The sequence below is a fragment of the Echinococcus granulosus genome, assembly GCF_000524195.1.
Source record: "Echinococcus granulosus chromosome Unknown EG_S00004, whole genome shotgun sequence".
NCBI classification, from domain to species: Eukaryota; Metazoa; Platyhelminthes; class Cestoda; order Cyclophyllidea; family Taeniidae; genus Echinococcus; species Echinococcus granulosus.
The window spans coordinates 916213-935222 of NW_020170384.1; the positions used below are offsets into that span (position 1 = coordinate 916213).

A 19010-nucleotide genomic window follows, 5' to 3' on the forward strand; every position below is an offset into this window, starting at 1 on the left:
ATGCAGGCTGCGGGCGATTCGGATGGCCTCGGCCATGGGTCTCGTGGTTCTCTGGTCGAGTCTGCTGATTCTGGTACAAATTGATCTATCGTTCATGGTGTGTTTCAAGTTGTATTAGGGGTTGACAGGCAGTCGGAGGATGTGTCGTCCACATTCGCTCCTAAAATTATCCAGTTCGTGAACGAGCCCGCATTAGACCGCCCCGACGGCAGCCTTGAAAGCAGGATACTGCGGCAAATTGAGTTCTACTTCTCCGATGCAAATATATTGAAAGATCAGTTCCTCCTGAAATCTGTCAAAACCAATAAAGAGGGTTGGGTGAAGCTGTCTACAATTGCCGGATTTAGGCGCGTTCAATCACTAACGAAGGACGAAGATACGATTCAAAGGGCTTTAAAAAACTCAACCCAAGTAGAAGTTTCTGAAGACGGTAGTAAATATGCAAGTTTATGCCATATTAGGTACACGTATAAGACGTAGGCATCCACTTCCGGAATGGGACAAATCTATCTACTCAAGAACTATACTCATAACGCGCTTTAAGGAGAAGGACATTATAACTGTGTTTTCCGTTGGTGAATTTTTCGAGGTATGATCATTTTTTTACCCTATTAAATAGTCGATGAATTTAAACGTCAAACTTGTGCGCATCATCGATCCCGGTAAAACCATACCACCAGATCTAATCAAGTCGGCATCACTTATTGGTTTTCTTGGTAAGGAAAGGTGTGCTGTCGTCGAATTTGATTCACGGGAATCGGCTTTGAGGGCTCTCGGTGTTACAAAGAGTGCCTGGCCGTATTCTTACTGTACTTCCCTGCGTAAGTGTTCCATTCGCTTCAAGGATTTTAGTAGAGCGCAGACTAAAACCATCTGAACCATTAAAATCGAGGGAAAATCTCAAGAAAGACGCTGTGTAAGCTTCTTTTTCCCTGTCTAGCGTTATATAACTCATTTTCTGATGCACTTTATCGCCTTGTAGCTCACGACCGGATTTGTCTGCGCGACCTCAAATATCGTTGGCTTCTGGTGTGTATAACAACGTGAAAGTCGAACTTATCCGTGATCCGAGGGCACCACCAAACGAAAATAGCGTTGGTTTTGAACCGAACTGGCGCGAGACGCTGCGCCTCCAACGGCTGAGCATGGCGGACCATAATGAGGACTCTTCCCACTCCAATTCCGTCTCTTCAGATGAATTCTTTACGCCTCAGGCACCCTCTCCTAGAACTCAAATTAACCCTTCTGCTGTGCCCCCTGCATCCTCGCCCGCCCAACCTGCTTCACAACTTATGCTCCTTGATGAAGCCATCGTCTCCGTGATTCCAACTGTTGGCGGTGGCTCAGGATAAAGATGGCCTTTTTGTGGACATATACTTGTCACATCCTTCCATTCGTTTTAGATTACTGTGCTGTTTGCATGTACGTGCAGATGTTCAGAAAAGCAAACTTTTATTCGGTTCATGCACAACTCATTTTCACTACATGTAAGGGTAGGGTACCAATTTGGATATTCACGCGCAATTGGGGCACTTGCTTCTTTTGGTTTTGCGTTTCGACTTGCTCTGTATGCGCTAGTTTGTCCCATATTTCACTTTTTAATGATGCAATGGCTCATATGCGGAATGCATCCTTGCTCAAAAGGTAGTGGAATTTTCGGCCAATTCCATGCGTCTCCTTCTCGACAATAATTATGTTCGGCTTTTTGGTATAGTGCGCCCAACTCTTTTGTGGTATGTATTCTAGAGTATTATGATTCGGTGCGTTCGGATTCGATAGGAGTATATCAGACGGCAATTCTATCTCTCGACTTGTCAGCACTGGCAGGTCTACGCACCTTAGCTCTGCGTGCTGAGCAGCACTGCTCCAAGCATAGCTTAAAATCTTGAGGCTTGAATCCCCTGATGAGTGACGACCCGATTAAAGTGCGGCTGATTCTCTTTACCCGTGCACTGCCCATAGAATGACCAACCCGAGCTTGCACTTATACTATTAAGTTTCTTAATAAAAGTTGCCAGATTGAAACTCGTAAGGTTCCGATTGGTGTAAAGTAGATCCCGTCTTCTCCAGTCAAAGTGTCTGCTTTATCTGCACGCAGTTGCTAAGAGGCAAATTTCGGTGGCTAAGTTTTTACTGAACTGTGCAGAAAATTTCAAGATCATAAAGATAGTGTACACCTCATGGGGTGTAGTCTTTTGAATTTACTGCAGGTGGGTAAGAGCCACCGCTACCAACTGAGGTTTGGGTGCTCCAGCGCAATCTAGGTATCGACAAAACCTTATTCTCTTTCGCTCTCTGTTCGCATAAGGATTGAAGAAACCCTTCTCGCACAAAAGCCGTATTGCGATCGGTATTTTGCGAGTTTTCCTACAGATACCTGGTAGATTCCCTCAAAGAGATGGTCACTGCACTAATATCAATGTTTTCAGGTCTGGTTTGTGAAACCATCACAAAGTGAACACTGTAAAGTGACGAACCGTGACGACTGATTGGTGCAATTCCACCTCATCTAGTCAGTAGGTTGGATACTTATTCGTCCTTCGGTTAGAATACTTCATCTATAACTGTACCGCTAGCATCAGCTGCCCGGATACATGCTTGGGCCGCTGGATCAAATCCAGTAGGCGGCAGAACTGGCGCAGGGAAAAAAATTGGCTTCGGTTCTTCTACAATTTCACAGTGCTTTTTCTTTGGTTGTAAATGTTGGGTCGTTATTCAGCCGGTTTATGCGACAGACCTGCAGTATTGGCAAAAGCTTTAGTAAGCAACCAAACCTATAAGTGTGTGAGGTGCCCTCTGACTAGTTGGCGTTGACTATTTCCTGGCTTGCTATGTGCAGTCCTCTGTCTCAGCTATTTAATTTGACGAAATGGTGTGCAGTAGTAATTTTTTAAATCTATCTTAAAACTGGCATCTTCTTGTAGTAGATATAAAATAATCAAATCTCTTACTTTATTTGTGCATGTATTTATAGAAAATTAGTATGTTGTCTAAATGCCTTAACGGTGTTTCGGAAGTAGTCCATTGACAACCTTTTACAAAAGCCATCGAGATCATACTGCGTTGCAGAGCCCCAAAGGTGCCTATTGAAAGGGCTAAAGTCTGCTGAATAGCAATCGGGGTCATCTTCCTTATCCCATTCGGGCATCTCTACTTACCAAAATCGCTGTTGGGGAAGTAAGGTTGAGAAACACTTTGATCCACGTCAATAATTTATCCAATCCTTGAAAACGGGTGGAAAAAGGGTATCATCAATTGTTACAATCTTTTATTTGCTGTGCTTTACGTACAGTAGAGCGTTCCCCTCCATTCTTTATCACGGTGGGTTTTATGCTATCGTTCGTAAATATGTCACCTCTATTAATGATGTGTGGGGGGGAAAAAAAACACAAGCCTTGGCGATTTCTGGATCAGTTTAGTCCCATCAATATTTATAATGTGTTTGACGATAATTGTTCTTCTAGACCCAGAAACTGCCTAAGGAGATGCATTAGCAAACGAAGTCAAGGGCTCTGAGAACTCTTCACCTTTATTTGAGTTGATTTTAGTTAGATGGCAAACAAGCTGCTAACAGGTACTCCAAGGCCTTGAATAGGTTATTACAGAGACATTCAACAGTTGACTTCAGTAGAAAATGCCCAACAACGTGTCTACTGTCCTGATAAGTAAGGTCCAGAATAGCCTCAGTTACGTCGCACACAAGGATATTCACAGAGCGCGTTTTTTATCAGCGTAAAATCACTTCCATATTTCAAGTCATTTACTCATCTGTTCTGCAGAAAAAGGTGCGCTGGTTCGTGATACTACAGTGGTTTTCGATAAAAGAATATAGAAGCCTTGAAATTTTACAGTAAATAAATAGCAACCACTTTTAAGGGAAATAAACATGGATCTCATGTTGGTTTGCCTATTGACCATGGCAAGATTTAAAAACTATTGAGATACTAGTTTGAATCATAAAGTCATAAACGGGGAATAGGTACCTGGTGTCTGCATTAGGTATTTTGTGCTTAAAGATAAGTCTAGATAGTGACAAGAAGGGAAAAAGGCGTACTGATGCTCTCTGGGTGCTTTAGACGCAAACCTTTTGGGCTTCACTCGACCTTTGATTTTGGTGGGGGAAAGCTCGGGATAACATTCGCCCCTAATGCAAGATGCGGAAGTAATTTAACTTTTTATAAGACCGCTTAAAGTCATTTAATATAGCTATGTTAACTGCTAGTAAAATTAGCAAAAACCATTGGAAAAGTGAGTGCAAGCAGTCTGGATCCTCGCCATCAATGCAAATCATGTGACATACTTAAGCCATCTAAAGCTGTTAATGCCTTGTTTGTGCGCTTCTATATAATTATAGCATAAGTAGTTGTTTTGACTTAGTTATTTCTTCCTATTTCCATGCACTTTTACGAATTTTTCTTTTATGAATCCTCTATTTTAAAGATTTTACCTAATAGTAGCTTAAATTGCTAAAGACCTATTTTAAAAATTCATCTATGACCGGATACTGTCGTTTTCTAAATTTTAAAAAAATCGTGTGAGCTGCCGAAGGGCTGGCCTCTTGTTTAGTTACATCTTTGATGACCGGGTGGTCTAAAACTGGATTGACATGGTATGTCGTTCACTTTCCTAGTAAAAGATGCTGTAGCCGCAAAACGAGCATATTGAGTTGCATCGTAAACGCCATGGTTACAGACTCGACTACTTTGAGAGAAAGTAGGTCCCTCTCTGACGTATATTTTTACAAGAAAATACTGTCATGCACACGCCAAATTTTTGAATGTTAGCGGGCCTATTTGTTATATTGTTGTTTAAAGAGTATTAATTCTATTTAAAGACGGAAGAAAGAGGCTCGCGAGCCTCACGAGAGAGCGCAAAAGGCGAGAAAATTGCGTGGCCTGAAGGCAAAGATTGCAAATAAGGAACGCTTTAAGGAGAAGGTTCAAATGAGGAAAACGATTCGCATGCATGAAATGAGAAATGTAAAGCAGAAGGCAGGCGAAGCAGGTGGACTGGGCGAAAAGCCTGTATTTTTGCTTGATCGCGAAGAGCAAAATATATCTAAGGTCCTTTCAAATACAGTCAAGCAAAAACGTGCTGAGAAGGCTGTAAGTCTCATTTGCCCTATGATTTATGCCTCTATCGACGGACTTCTTGCATTTCTGAATTTTGCTCAGTTTTTGCGCTCATACCTACCTGTAGGGCAAATGGCAAGTTCCCTTGCCGAAGGTTCGCACGGTGTCAGAAGCTGAGGCATTCAGGGTGGTGAAATCGGGGAAATCAAAACGGAAGGCTTGGAAGCGTATGGTGACCAAGATGTGTTACGTTGGTGACAATTTTACAAGAAAGCCACCGAAGTTTGAACGTTTTATCCGTCCCATGGCGTTACGTGCCAAGCGAGCCAACGTTACCCATCCCGAATTGAAATCCACCTTTTGTTTGCCCATCATTGGCGTAAAAAAGAATCCCAGTTCTCCTTTATACACGAGTCTTGGGGTGATAACGAAGGGAACCATCATCGAGGCAAGTGAGACGGAACACTCTTGCCGTGAGGAACTTCCGATCAGATTGCTAATCTGCTATTTACTGTACGTTCCAGGTGAATGTGAGCGACCTTGGTTTGGTAACTCCTGGTGGCAAGGTCGTGTGGGGCAAATACGCTCAAGTGACGAACAATCCCGAGAACGAGGGCTGCGTGAATGCGGTTCTTATCGTCTGAATTAATGCCAACCCTTCTCATATCTGTACAGACGCTTCCCTGAACACAGGATCCAGCAACATAATCGAGCCTTCCATTGCCCAAACGTCTCAGGTGGCGTGGCCATTCGCCAGGAATAATGATTCTTGTTTGATGTCTGTGACCCTGAGATGCCAAATGACCCAAGGGTGGGACCTGCTGGATGGTTGCTATTTGAGCTAGTCGAGCGGCCGGTGCCGTGGGCGACAATCATGCTGCGACTTTAGACCACCTAAGTACGGGGTTCTTCTCTGTCTTTGGTTCATGCTCGAACTAGATTCGAAAGAAGGTTCTGAGGTTTACTAATCCGTGATGTTCTTCGAAGAATGTCGATCAGAGGCCGATGCACTCTAACTAAGCGGGATCTGTTGTTGACAAGTAGGCAGAAAGAGGCGTCGATCAGCTTTGTACAAATTTTATTTAGAACATTCAGGGAAGCCTACTTTGAGGACATGTGTCTCATGAGTAAAGTGGTGAACCTCTCGTACTTCTTGACATCTTGGGCCAGTTCTGCGACGTATTTGAGTGTCTAGAACTCATGAAAGAATTTCGGATCTACATTCTGATTGTCAGAAGCCTTAACCACTAATTTCTGGTCCTTGTGCCGATATTTGGTAACTAATCTAAACTGATAGTTGAAAATGAGCCAATCAAAGCGCCACCTACTCCCATGGGGTCCTTACTGTAAAGCATTTCCGCGTCCTTCGCGAAATCCTCCCAAGTGGCATACAACGTCATCCTAGCCTTTTAATCCAAAGAGGCCGTTTCCGAAAAAGGCTGCACCCGAACGGTATGCCTGGGACATAAACCAGCCAATCAGGGCTTCCATACCCATGGCCTATCGACGATGCTTGATAAATCCACACAGATTGTTAAAATGCATAAATATGACAATTTATTTGATTGGCTCAGAAAAATTCAGAATCAGTTGCAGTGGGGGACGTCAAGGGATAAAGAAAATCGCTGTGGGTAGCAGTTGTACTTATTAATCAACAATGTACATAAGTAACAACACCGATCAAACAATACAGTTCTACGATACAGACGTGGGTACACTAGCCAACTAACTATTCTTTTTTGCACAGATTATTGAACGAGGTTTGCGGCAAAAATTAGACATGTAGATGAGGCTAATGCAGTGAAAAACACAACAGATAAGCCTTCGTTCCAAATTTTACTAGGGACTTAGGCATGTAGTTTGACACATGAAATAGACCCAAACCAGTAAAAAATTTAATCGGTACTTTTCAGACTGAGCGTGTAATACAATGGTTTATCTCTCGGTATTGGCGGTATTGCTCTGTGCTGAACATACATTTGCTCTGTCAAGTTATTACGTCTTCTTTTGTTTTGGAGGAAGTATTTAAACTTTACAAGCGCAATTGTTTGACTTTTCACCTTAAAAATAATTCGGGAGAATTGTCAAAATTATGAATTAAGAAGTAGGGCTAATTTAAGCTGTTTTCAAGTGCCGCATGTAAAAATGGTTAATATAGGCATGCGATGTTATTTTTTTGGCCCGAAAATAAGCTTTAGGAATTCAATGGTAAATTATGTTACGCTCCTAATCTTCTTTTTGTAATGTGCGAATTAAGTGCCTAGGTGCGCACAGCCAAACTGTAATAAAACTGATCTGTGCTTTTTTGTAAAATTTATGGTTGTTTACTATTTTAAAAAAATTGTTTTGTTGGAAATGTTCGATTGGCTTTGTTATAATGCGTTACTCACGTCACAGCACTTTTGTCTTCGCGGTGTTGGGGTGTTTTGCAGTGCGATGATAGAAGTCGCTAACACGACCCCAACCAGCTTACCTCCCCTGTATGATGATGTTTTTCCTGCACTACCACCTGCAGGGACGTCTCAGAGACCCGTTGCTGAGGGACTTACCCCATATAAACCTGCTGATTCTATAGAGGTACTTAATATATGCCTGTCTGACATTTAGGTTGTTAAAATACCTCTTGACGAGAGGAGGTATCAATCGACGGACGAGTCCGTATTGTCAGAGCAGTCACGCGTCTGTGCTGCCATAGGGAAAAGTCTCGGAGTTAAAATTGAATTAACAAACTCAAAGAACAACTCTCTAAATGTCCTCATTTCGGGTCCTGCAGCGCAAGTTGCGAAGGCCAAACTGATGGTAATTCAGGATTTGCAGCAACAGGTGTGTGCATTATTATTGGCTTGACAATGGCTGTTCGCACTTAGGCGCAAAGGGTAGTTAAAATCCCACCTGAATTCCATCGATTTCTCATCGGTTTTGGCGGTCAGAGAAAACGGGAGCTCGAATCTAGCACGCTTACCAAAATATGCGTACCTCCTCCATCTTCGAAATCAAGTGAAGTTGTGATCGTTGGTTCTCCTGACAAACTTAATGATGCGGAGCGAGAAATTCTTCGTATTGTTGAATATCAATCTCAACACGCTGAAGAAAAATTGGCCATACCCAAGGTTTACCACCCATTTATTTGTGGGCCGTAAGCACAGTATCTACGTTGATTCCCCCACTTTATCGGTTGTTTTAAATTGTTAATCCACTTTGTCGTTCATTCCTATGCTTTTATTTCCTATAGTTTTAACCGCACCTTAAATGAAATTATGGAGAAGACGGGTACAAAAATATCTATTCCGTTACTAAAGAAGCCTGGCTGTGAAATTAAGGTGTCAGGAAAAAAAAGTGAAGTCGCAAAAGCGGTTTCCGAAATCAATAATATTTATAAGGCTCGTGAGGAGCGCTGCACCACAATCCCCTGTTTGGTACAACGTGACAAGCATCGCCTTGTTATTGGACATCGTAGAAGTGGTCTGCAGGAGATTTTCGACAAAACAGGTGTTGTAGTCGAACCTTCAGAAGATCCCGAGAGTGAGGAGTTCATACTTCGCGGCTACCCCGAAGACCTTGGACTGGCCACGACCTTGATTTTTAAGCGTGCCTCCAGTTCTACTACCGAAGGAATTGTCGCTCCTCAGCGTCTTCACAAGCTTCTGATTGGAAAGAAAGGAAACGCTTTGGCCTCTATTCTAGACGGTTATGCGGCTGTAGGTCCAATATTGATTCATTGGCTTTTCATATTTTAAGTAGCTTCTTTTGTGCTGTCGGTAAAGCTGATTTTTGGTGTAGGTTCGGGTCGAGTTCCCAAATGGTGAGGACAAGATAACGGTCGAAGGACCTCCAGAAGAGGTTTCAGTAGTTGTTGATCGCCTAAACACACGGGTCGCTGAGCTTACTGCCTCACACCATTTGGATTTCGTAAAGGTGGATCCTAAATACCATTCTAAGCTGCTGGGAAACGGGCCCGATAGTTTAAGTCGGTACATTCGATCCCATCACTTGAGTGTTTGGTTTCCAACTGCTGCAGATTGCGGAAAGGCAGCGAATGAGTTCAACATCTTTATTGAGGGTGAACAGCACTCTGTTGAAATTGTGAAGGAGGAGATCAGTAAACTTGTTAGGAAGTGGGTAAGCAATCATCTTGCTGCGATATTGCATTGTTGAGATATTTTTGCGTTTTAAGGTGCGATATCGGGTTATCATTCCCTTATTATCAGTACTAATGATACCTGCTTTGCGCTGTCTGGATTAAGAATATTTTTGTTGGAAAAGTATTGGTGTTTTTTAGGAGAACGAGAAGATTAAAGATGTGATAGTCGAACCTCGTATTCAAAATTTGTTGCGATCTGGTAATCCTCCTCCGATTCGTCCGATTGAAGAGGCTTTCCCAGAAGTTGAAATTCGGTGGCCTCAGCAAGCTGGTGGTGGGAAGAAACGTCACGGTACATCCACCAGTAATGCGACTTCTACCACCACCGACTACGTGTTGCAGCTCTGCGGGGTCCGAGATAAAGTCGATTCTGCTGCAGAGAAATTGAACAAACTGGTGAAGCAAATCACAGAGGAAAATTATGAACAGGAGGTGAAATTTGCTTGTTGATTTTATGTCACTTCTTCCTTCTTGTCTGTCCAAATGCCAATTACTCTCTTTATAGTTTCGTATTTTCAAGGACTGCTTACCGCGCATTTTGGGCGCAACAATTGTCAATCTCCTGAAAGAGACGCGGACTCGCATCCACTATTTTCCTCCGTCTGATGATGGTTCCCAGCCCGTTAGTATTATCGGTCGTCAAGAAGGCGTTGATGCTGCCGTCACACGCCTTGAAAAATTACAGAAGTCCATGGTACTGATAGTGATGGCATAGCTGACTCTAATTTCGTCATCCATTTTTCGTTGCTATTAGCATTTCCGCTTCGTCTGAGGCTTTTTGTAGTCGCATTACCCGTCAAATCGGTTTTTCATTCTTATTGTTGCTTTTTTAGGCAAACATACAAGAAACCGTCATTACTCTACCCACACTGATGCTTTCTAAACAGCCTGGAGACTCGACCACTCCCGGAGCTCGTCTGCGATCCATCCGTGAGCAATGCGAGGGTGTTCAACTGAAGACGGATCCCGCCCACCCTCGTCAGCTGACCATTTCGGGCCCACCGGAGGCTTTGGAAAAGACCAAAGCTCTTATCGATTCAATGTGCGCGAAGATGCTCGAACGCTGTACTGAGGTATTTTTCATAGTTGTCATTGTTTTCCACTCATTCGTACATGTGTACTTTCTAAATTTACTCGTATTTTGTAGTCGGTGGTATTCGCGAACCCAAAGTTTCACGGCCAGTTGATCGGTCGTGGTGGTGCCACGTTGAAGAAGTTCCGTGAAAAACACAACGTTGAGGTGCTCTTCCCGGATCGTTTAGAGGGCGATCCCACCCGTGCCTCTGCGATCCACATCATTGGTGAGAAGGAAGCCGTGGTGAAGGCGGTAGAAGATTTGGAAAAGACCGTAAAGAACATGGTAATGGTCTTGATGTTTTGCAGTCCCAGTGTTCAATTTGGAATTCCCCCAGCAATTCACTCATTTGCATTGATCTTTTTTCCCATTTCGAATATCTTATTCATATTTTTTTGCCGTGAGGCTATTCATTCTGAGCAGCCATTTACTCTATTAAAACGATGTGGTCATAAGTAGTTACATCGTGAATGTTAGTGTTATCCGAGTTAACCTGAATTTCAACTTTCAGGAGGACGAAACGGATGTTACCGTAAAATGTGAACCCTCTGTTGTTAATGATCTTTGGATCTATCGAAGCGCTTTTCACTACCCGGAATTGGATCGTGTTAAAGTTATCTTCCCGAAATCATCCAACTCCCCCTTTAGTCGTCGCGTTGATCAGAGTGGGAATGGACATCCACCTTCTAGCGAGAATGTAGATACCACAATTCGTATTTTCGGTCCAAAGGGCTGTGTTGAGGTAAAGCTAGTCTTTTCGGATCATTTTGGATTTAGTTTACTTGCCTTTGTCATTTGTTATGATTTATTAATTCTACTCGTAGGATGCACAGCAGTGTATAATGGGTATGATCGAAGACATCAAGAACCAAACGGTGGTCAAACACCCGGTTACTGAGGTTGACCATTTCCAGGTTCTCAGTCGACTTCGTTCAACTATTCCTGATATCCAGAAGCATCATAAAGTCTTGATCAGCTTACAGCTTAATAGAGGTAATTTCATTTATCCTCGATTTACTCATTTATAAGTTCTAACTTAGTTTGGAATACAAGCTTAGGTCGTTTTTGCATCACTGCATAGACGGTTTCCGAGAGGGTGAAGGTGAACGGCTCCTACACGGCCATATTGTTCTCACCGGCACTGCAGAGAGAATTGCTAATGTTTTGAAGAATGAAATTCTTTCACTGCTGCCAGTCTCGCAGGAGGTTGCTTTTCCACGCGAGTTCTACGGCAAACTCTTTATGGTTGAACAACCTCCACAACAACAACAACAACAACAGCTTTCCACTCGCCGAGGACAGAGGGCTCCTCAACGCGGTGGTGGACACCTTCAGCACGAAAGTTCTCGCACCAACATTTTACCTAATCATCAGCCCGAAAATGGGGAAATATCTCCCAAGACAAGATTGAATGCTCTTCGAAGCAAATTCAATGTATATCTGCCTTCTGCTCGTTTTGACTCGGTTTTGCCCTGGTATACGTTTAACAGTCATCGCCTTTTGCTTCGGTAGGTTTCCATTAGCGTTCCGCCAAGGATTCCGCGAGGTGCCGATCGGATCATCATTCGTGGCATTCCAGATGCTGTTGAAGCCTGTAAAGCTGAGTTGGCTGCTCTTGAGGCTCAGCTGCAAGCCGAGAAGGCCGACTGGGAGGCACGAAACTACGAGGATATCCTGAACATTGAGGAGCGTTACCTAAGCCGGATCATATCTGGGGAAAAGGAGCGGCTGTTGAGGCAGTATGGTGTGGCCATCTTCACGCGTGGTCGTCCCGCTGCCACTACTACCACCGCCTCTTCAGGTGCTACGTCTACGCTGATAGGTTCGGAAACAACCACTGGTGGAGATGTGCCAGCAGAGGGACCTAGTACCTCCAACAACTTGGTGGACGGGGGGCGCTATGCTGGTTACCGTCTTGTAAGCTCTGTTAATATCCCTCTGATACTCCAAGGCTACAAGGAGAAAGTCAAGTCGGCTCGTGGTGAGCTGGAAAAATTGCTGGAAAAGTTTTCTTCTTTCACGTGCATTGAGCTTCACATTCCTTCGGAGGTGAGCGTTTACCCCTTTCTACGTTCTCTCTTTAAATACTAGCTTCCTCTCTATAATGCTTTCTTTCTCGATCAGGCTCACGCGCGTTTGATTGGATCCCGCCACTATAACATTCGTCGTTTGGAGGAGTTGTACGATGTTGATGTGGAGTTCCCACCCCGTGGAGCTAACGGAGAAGCAGCTGAGGTCGTCCTCGTCATGGGCTATCCTGATAACGTAGATGAAGCTTGCAATGAATTGATCAACAAAGCCAATGATATTGTAAGTGTTTTCTTAAATGGATAACCGGCTTTTTGTCTAGTGTGCTCAAATCCAGGGCTCCAACGTTTCACAAAAGGCGGACCCTCGAGGTTCACCCAGTCAGGGTGATTTTATGGTGGTCGGTGCTCCTTGGGAATGCAGCCGCAATAGCCCTCCTTCATCCGATTAACTTAATTCTTCCCTTTCATTTCCACGGCCTTTCCCTTCATTTCCTGCCATTATGTGTATTCATTTCCTCTTGTTTGGATTATGATATTAAAAATCGTTCTCAGGCATTAATAGATGGTTGATACAGCTGCACCTGTTGACGTCTTTCTCGCCGGTTTACCTCATCTCCATTCCTTCCTTTCCTCCCCAATTTTCCCCTCTAGTAGCCTCGCAGTTTGAGTTCTCCCTACTGCAGTTTTTGCTATGGGCACATTTGTGTTCACTTCGTCGTTTAGTCTCATGGTTTCAACCATGATCAGCCGACAGATTTCCAGGACCTTTTCCCACCCCCACTCATCGAGCAATGATGTGCCTTTATCTCTTGCTGCCCTCGTCACTCGCCAGCTGGAACTCTTTTGGTTCCCCATATTCTTAATACAATTGACCATTTGTGTAATGCTATTGCTTTTACAAATGAGCGGTGCATTTGCTCACCTAACAGGAAAGTGTTTTGTTAGTGAATTTAGGTGTTTCAAAGACTTCCAAGGGGAAGGTATGTTAAAATTTTTTGAGGTGGTTAGCAGTCATCCCTGAGCTTGACTGGTGAGTCAGTCACCTTTGTAGCTGAGATTGTCTGTGTGGCTTTGGCGTTGTTTTTCTCGTTGATGGTTCGCGCTCTGTCGTAGCCACGACTTCACTTGTGTGTACGATCAGTGAGGTTCTTTTGGATCTGTATTGACGCGATTGGTTTAGAAAGCTGCCATCGTATCTACGAGGAAGATAGTTTTGTGGATGAAGGTACATGACTGTAAGAATGGCAGCTGAAAATGTTGGAAGGAAGCTGAATTTGAGCGTAGATTTGCATCAACACATGCCTCCCGGCTTCGGGTCCGTACGGCGACTTTTCGCATCAGGTGGTCACTGGTAGTGGTGGTGGTTAAAAACTCACAGCTGTAGGAAACTGACGTAGTTCGGTTTGAATTAGTTGGGAAGTTGCGGAAATTTGGATTCTTTTCGGTCCTTGCACGGTTGCACCCGCGCTTTCAGAGCAATATGCGACACCTCAATTCCCTTGCCGAAGTCTATGCATGACACGGTTGTTTAAAGGAGGAAGAATTACCTTGAAAGGGGAGACGAACAATTGATGTTATTTTAGGACAATGAGTTGTGTTGGTGGATTTTTGTGTGGGAGCCTGGTAGTGAATATGCTAGAGGACTTGGAAATTTGTAGGATAGTCTGGTTTGTCAGTGAAATTTTTTGGTCGGTACGGAGGATTGTTTCCTTCATAGTAAAGTCATGCATAGGATGCGTCGACCTCCTTCTCTGTCTGTGCAATAGCGTCGAACTCTTCTGGTGAGAAGTGGTGGGTTTAGTTCACTTGAAGGCGCTTCCATTCTTGGTTATACTCATCGAAGCTAGTTTTTTTTTCTGTTTTTGATTAACTTGCAGGAAGCTACGCGGTTGAACGTTAGATTTGCTATCGCATGAATAAATCTAGGGTAGATACAACGTCTTAGGCTCGGAACTTTGGACTTTTTAGATTATCAACGACGATCAAAAGGGCTGAGGCTTGGTGAATAAACAAATTGCTACTCGGGATGTGCTCACGCCTAGATGGAATCCTGTTCACGGAAATGCTGATATACACTCCCCAGCGTCTTCATAGGTTATCCAAGTAGGCACTCCAAATATGAATGCCTCGATCAACTGGAGTTTGACATGCAAAGGGGTTTCGCATTGAATAAATGCTTTGAGGTGATGGATGTGTCAATCCTCTGGTAGTTCCCGTTGAACTTACGGCTTACCGTGTCATTTGAAGACTACCTCAAAGGGCAGAGGTGTTATAAGCACAATAATTAACTATTGTGCTTTGAACCTTTCCCACCTGGGAAATGTTACATTTCATTCTGTTAGGGAAATTAAATTTCGCAGTTTAGTAGCAAAGGTTGGCAGTGTTTTCAGCAGTCATTCACATAGAACGGTTGTACAGTCTATCTACAGCCGATCCCTCCTGACTTCCATCCCAAGGAAGAGATCCCTTGGTTAAATAGGGTTAGTAATAATTCATGGCGCATACATCATCAAACCCATCCTACACTACCTGGTAAAAGATAACGACAGGTCTGTTGCTGTGATGCATTTCTCGAAGGAGCCAAAGGTCAAACTGCCCTAATTTTACTGTAGCTCGCTTTGAACACCAAATATTGCGTTTACGCCTCTACTGAGCGTATCAAGTGCTGATTGGTCAAGCATTTCCCTTGACCAATGTGTTCTGGGGCCGTTACCATTTTTACTTAGGTTGATACATTATGAAGAAAACCGAGCAATGCTTTCACCGCTGTTTACTCTTGTTTTTCAGTCCCTGTACTTTTGGAATGGGGACAAGCTGTCGTCCGTGCAAAATGTAACGCCTAAGTTGACACATGAGAGAACTGACAGCGTCAGTGAGTGGCCTCAGATGCAAAACAAGTTTAGAGTAGATGATCGGATCGGATACTCCTCCCTGCTCCAGGAATGTAAATTAAGCAGTACGGAATGCGTCTCATCTTTCGAAATCCGAATTAGGATCGCCAAACAAGTTGGAGGCCAAATGAATAAACACTTTTGTTCTCAGATTTTGTCAGCTGTGAGGGGATGTAGTGAAAACATCATGGCTCTTTAGTTGTTAATAAGATCATGAAGTACAGATAATTGAAGCTCCCCTGGGTGGCTTTAACTCCGTTTGAATTTTTTTAATTTAAAAAACGCAAATCTAAAGAAAAGTGGACTTCGGTACTGTTGATATGAGGAATGCTGTTGGATGTAGGTGTAATGCATTCAGTGTTCCCCTCTTCCACCCTTGCTTTCATATCCTCGGAACAAGAAGGCGGCTTAGATGAGGACATCCCTCATTGCTCAGCATTATAAAAAGGGTACAGTGGACCACGGTTGCATGCATTCAGAGATCGGTTCCCTCCCAGGGACCGATAGCGTCACCTCGAATACACTGACCACTTCTGCTCTAAACGGTACATTCAAGTAAACATTTACTATAGTAGGAGCTTGAGGAATTTCAGTCTGTCTAGGGGAAAATGCGAAGAGACCTGTCTAGGATGTCCTGTTGTTGCACAAAATACCCACCCTACGCTATGGTGGTGCCCCTACTCCTCGAATAAACAAAACAGTATCGTACTACGTGCTCATTCAGCAGGTAGATTTAAGTAATCGTTCTGAAGTGAGCAGGCTTATCTGCTTTTCATAGGTTTCAGCAAGTAAGACGGTTTTACTCGAAAAAAAGAAGTACTAAATATCTCGAAATTTATCAAATAAGTCCCACTCATTAGGGCCGGAGTTCCCATTGCTCCAACCCAAATTACAGTAACGACTTTTGATTAACTGGTTGATTAATTCACCTTGCAAACAGCATATCTGCGACTGGCAGGATAATTTTAAATGTTTTGTTAAACAAGCTTAACTATATCACTCCGTCGTAAATAAATTTGCTAAGGTTCCCAGTGGGAAGCTAACTTTCTGAATGGACTTCTGGAGGGAACTGTGTTGAATACACTAGGAAAGTTAAAGGCAGGATAAGGCAAATTTGAATACCTTATTGTCGTATAATCAATTCGAGAGGATGGTTTTCTCCCATTGTTGTTTTGAAGTGGTCCTGACCACAATTGGGCCAATGTGTGTTTCTCAGGTACAACCATTTTAGGCAGTGGTTGCTACAGTGATTGAGTGAGTTAGACCATGGGGGGAAGAAAGGTAATTATAAGGTTTTTGGTTTCTGCCATTTACAAACGTTTTTCTATGCTTAAGTAAGATATGAAAGATATGCAGCAGAAGGTCATGGGTATTACAAAAGGAAGTACACATTTCGATTGCCTTTGCATCTTAATTATACCTCAACTGAATTCATTAATACCCTGGACGCACCTGTCACGCGAGTGACACCCCATGCTCAACTTCCCACGTCAATCATCTCAATTAGTCCATGGTGTAAGGCAAACACCCAAGAACCAAGCGCTGCCGTCCTATATCTACCTAGGTTCAATTCGGCATTACCAACATATTCATACGGGAACGATAGGGAAACTCTGCAACGTAGCTTTTCCGGGTGTTTCATGGCTAATGTCGCTTCAGTTGTTAATAGTTTTTCTGTAAAACACGAGACTAAGGTGGTTGCTGATGCTAGACGACATTTGCAGACCTTCTGCTAGGGGTGGTCACATATTCGCCCACTCGCAGCATACACACGTCTTCCGTTGCGTTGAGGTTTATCACTCAGCAATAGAAATCAGAACAGCTGTCCTTCAAGATAGGGTTCGCCTTCAGTTAGTCCGGAATATGCATTATCGTGGGACAGTAGGGGCTGGAGACTACTGGCGTAGCTCAAGGGCACGCCGCCAAGTGAAATTACAATGGCGGAGCGACTAAGTGATGCGTTACGTAAATTGGGAGTAAAACAACTAAAGTAATACAATAGTTTCGGTTTCTTTGTTCAATAATGCTAGGTGTTTAGGTGCTATCCTTGTGTGCCGACATTTAACGGTTGTTAATTGACAGTGTATTAGCACAATGTCAAGTAAACAAGTTGATGCCATTTTAAAATTAGTATCCAATCTACGTTCCAAATTGCTCCAAGGCTAAGGTGTATTGCGTAATATGCATACCTGACCAATTTAGATGCTCTCTATGCTCGTGTTTTCCATGTCTACTAACTTACGTGGCAACCCGTTTGGAAATTAGAAATTTTGATTTCGGGAAGGCTATTCAGGATTTTAAAATGCATCGTTTTACCGAAAATTTGCTAATACTTATGATCGTCTTAACTTATGTTCTTAATCGAACAGCTTTGATTCCGTACGCCTGATGTGGAAGCACGGAGTTGTGGTTTCTGTAGCAGTTCCATTTCATTGTTTCCCAGAGTTTTATTTGTAGACATTGCATTATTATCTGGAGGAGTCATGCGCCTGTCCAAATCAACTCGAAAACGTATAGGGCAAAATTCCTTTTATAATTTGTAAATTCGTGTAGATCTTAAACAAAATCTTTATCATTAACACTTCTCAGCCAAAGTATAAGAAATGTTACCGATTGCCTAAATGTAAAAGAAGCGTTACAATTTGCACCAGTATCACCAAATATAAAGCGGTATTATTTCTTCCAGCTAAATAGAAATTGTAATTTGTCTTAACTTGTAGTGTTGCCCTTTAAATTACAGAACAGTAGTGTTTCCAATCCTTTAAGAATTACTATGTGAACTGTCACCACTCCCCCAAGGCCCCTGTTAGACCCTCTCTCGTTTAGCCCCCATCTGAATTGAAGGCACCACCCCTACACCTGCGAGAAGCTGCTCGATTAAACGCGATAAGGCACGTCACGCTGGTGAAGATGAATGCTTTTGACAAGTGGGTGATCTTACACAAAACATATCTGATGAGGTTGATCGACCACAGCCTGCTAACAATTCCATTATTTGCTTAGCCATCTGAGTTCTCGGGTCACAAAATATGGGAATGAAAAGTTTATAACCAAGGTAGCGTCAACGAAATGTTTGGTTCTGTGGACTTGGGTTCGGACACGTAAATGGGAGTACTGTATCATCCCTCTGCTGCCTGTTTATTTGACGTCTGTTCGGACACTACATCTGGTCGTGCTCAGTCTATTTCGAGCAACAGTTAACCAAATAACTAACCAATCCTCCTAATCCTGTGTTCTCTAAGGCGTTCATCATGCAAACGCAGGCCATGTGTAAAACCAAAGCGAGGCGCTAACCAAGAAGGTGGAAACAACTAAGTAAGATACTGCAAATACGAGGTAACAGTATTCCAACAACAACAAAATGCAACTTAAATTGGGGACCTTAATGGCGCCTATTGCGTCTCCATTTGGGTATCTCTTCCCTTTGTTTATTGTAGGGGTCGTGTAAAGTCATGTCATCTCTACCCTAGTGAAGGGGAGGAGAAAGAGCCATAGCTAAAAATTGTGGCGTGCAGGTGGTGTGCCGGTTGGTCAGCCATCTTCAGAAGTTGGGTCAGTACCAAGATTGAGACTGAAGATAAGGCCGCAACCACCGCATCCGAGATATTTTACTTAAGCTGAATCCCTTTGGTGATTTTTATGGGATGGAAGCCTTCTCGATGCTATTGAAGTCTAAGGAAGTTATGCCCATTTCTAAAAATGAACGCTGTACAAATCGGATAGGCCTGGAATGGTCACGCAGTTGAATCTTTGTGGCTTGTGGTACGGATTAACAATGAGGCCATACGTCACCGGAACCGG

General features: G+C 43.3%; 3 protein-coding genes across 3 annotated transcripts; 2 read left to right on the forward strand and 1 right to left on the reverse strand. All coding sequences in view use genetic code 11, as the record gives it.

Moving 5' to 3' along the window:
- EGR_01094 (Ribosome biogenesis protein NSA2) lies at positions 1–5716 on the forward strand (the record flags this gene model as incomplete). The annotated part of the gene is made up of 10 exons (XM_024490343.1): positions 1–73; positions 119–430; positions 462–589; positions 620–821; positions 856–916; positions 983–1331; positions 4646–4713; positions 4835–5105; positions 5200–5493; positions 5597–5716. The coding sequence occupies 10 exons, from the start codon at positions 1–3 to the stop codon at positions 5714–5716; spliced, it is 1878 nt and encodes a 625-aa protein (XP_024355162.1).
- Positions 5717–6173: 457 nt separating this feature from the next.
- EGR_01095 (Signal recognition particle) lies at positions 6174–6472 on the reverse strand (the record flags this gene model as incomplete). Its single annotated transcript, XM_024490344.1, has 3 exons — positions 6174–6263; positions 6294–6362; positions 6401–6472. The coding sequence occupies 3 exons, from the start codon at positions 6470–6472 to the stop codon at positions 6174–6176; spliced, it is 231 nt and encodes a 76-aa protein (XP_024355163.1).
- Positions 6473–7427: 955 nt separating this feature from the next.
- On the forward strand, positions 7428–14313 carry EGR_01096 (Vigilin; the record flags this gene model as incomplete). The annotated part of the gene is made up of 15 exons (XM_024490345.1): positions 7428–7649; positions 7680–7895; positions 7940–8208; positions 8305–8770; positions 8853–9191; positions 9352–9645; positions 9719–9907; positions 10047–10286; positions 10361–10573; positions 10800–11030; positions 11113–11281; positions 11370–11722; positions 11801–12337; positions 12413–12598; positions 14287–14313. The coding sequence occupies 15 exons, from the start codon at positions 7428–7430 to the stop codon at positions 14311–14313; spliced, it is 3951 nt and encodes a 1316-aa protein (XP_024355164.1).
- Positions 14314–19010: the final 4697 nt, after the last annotated feature.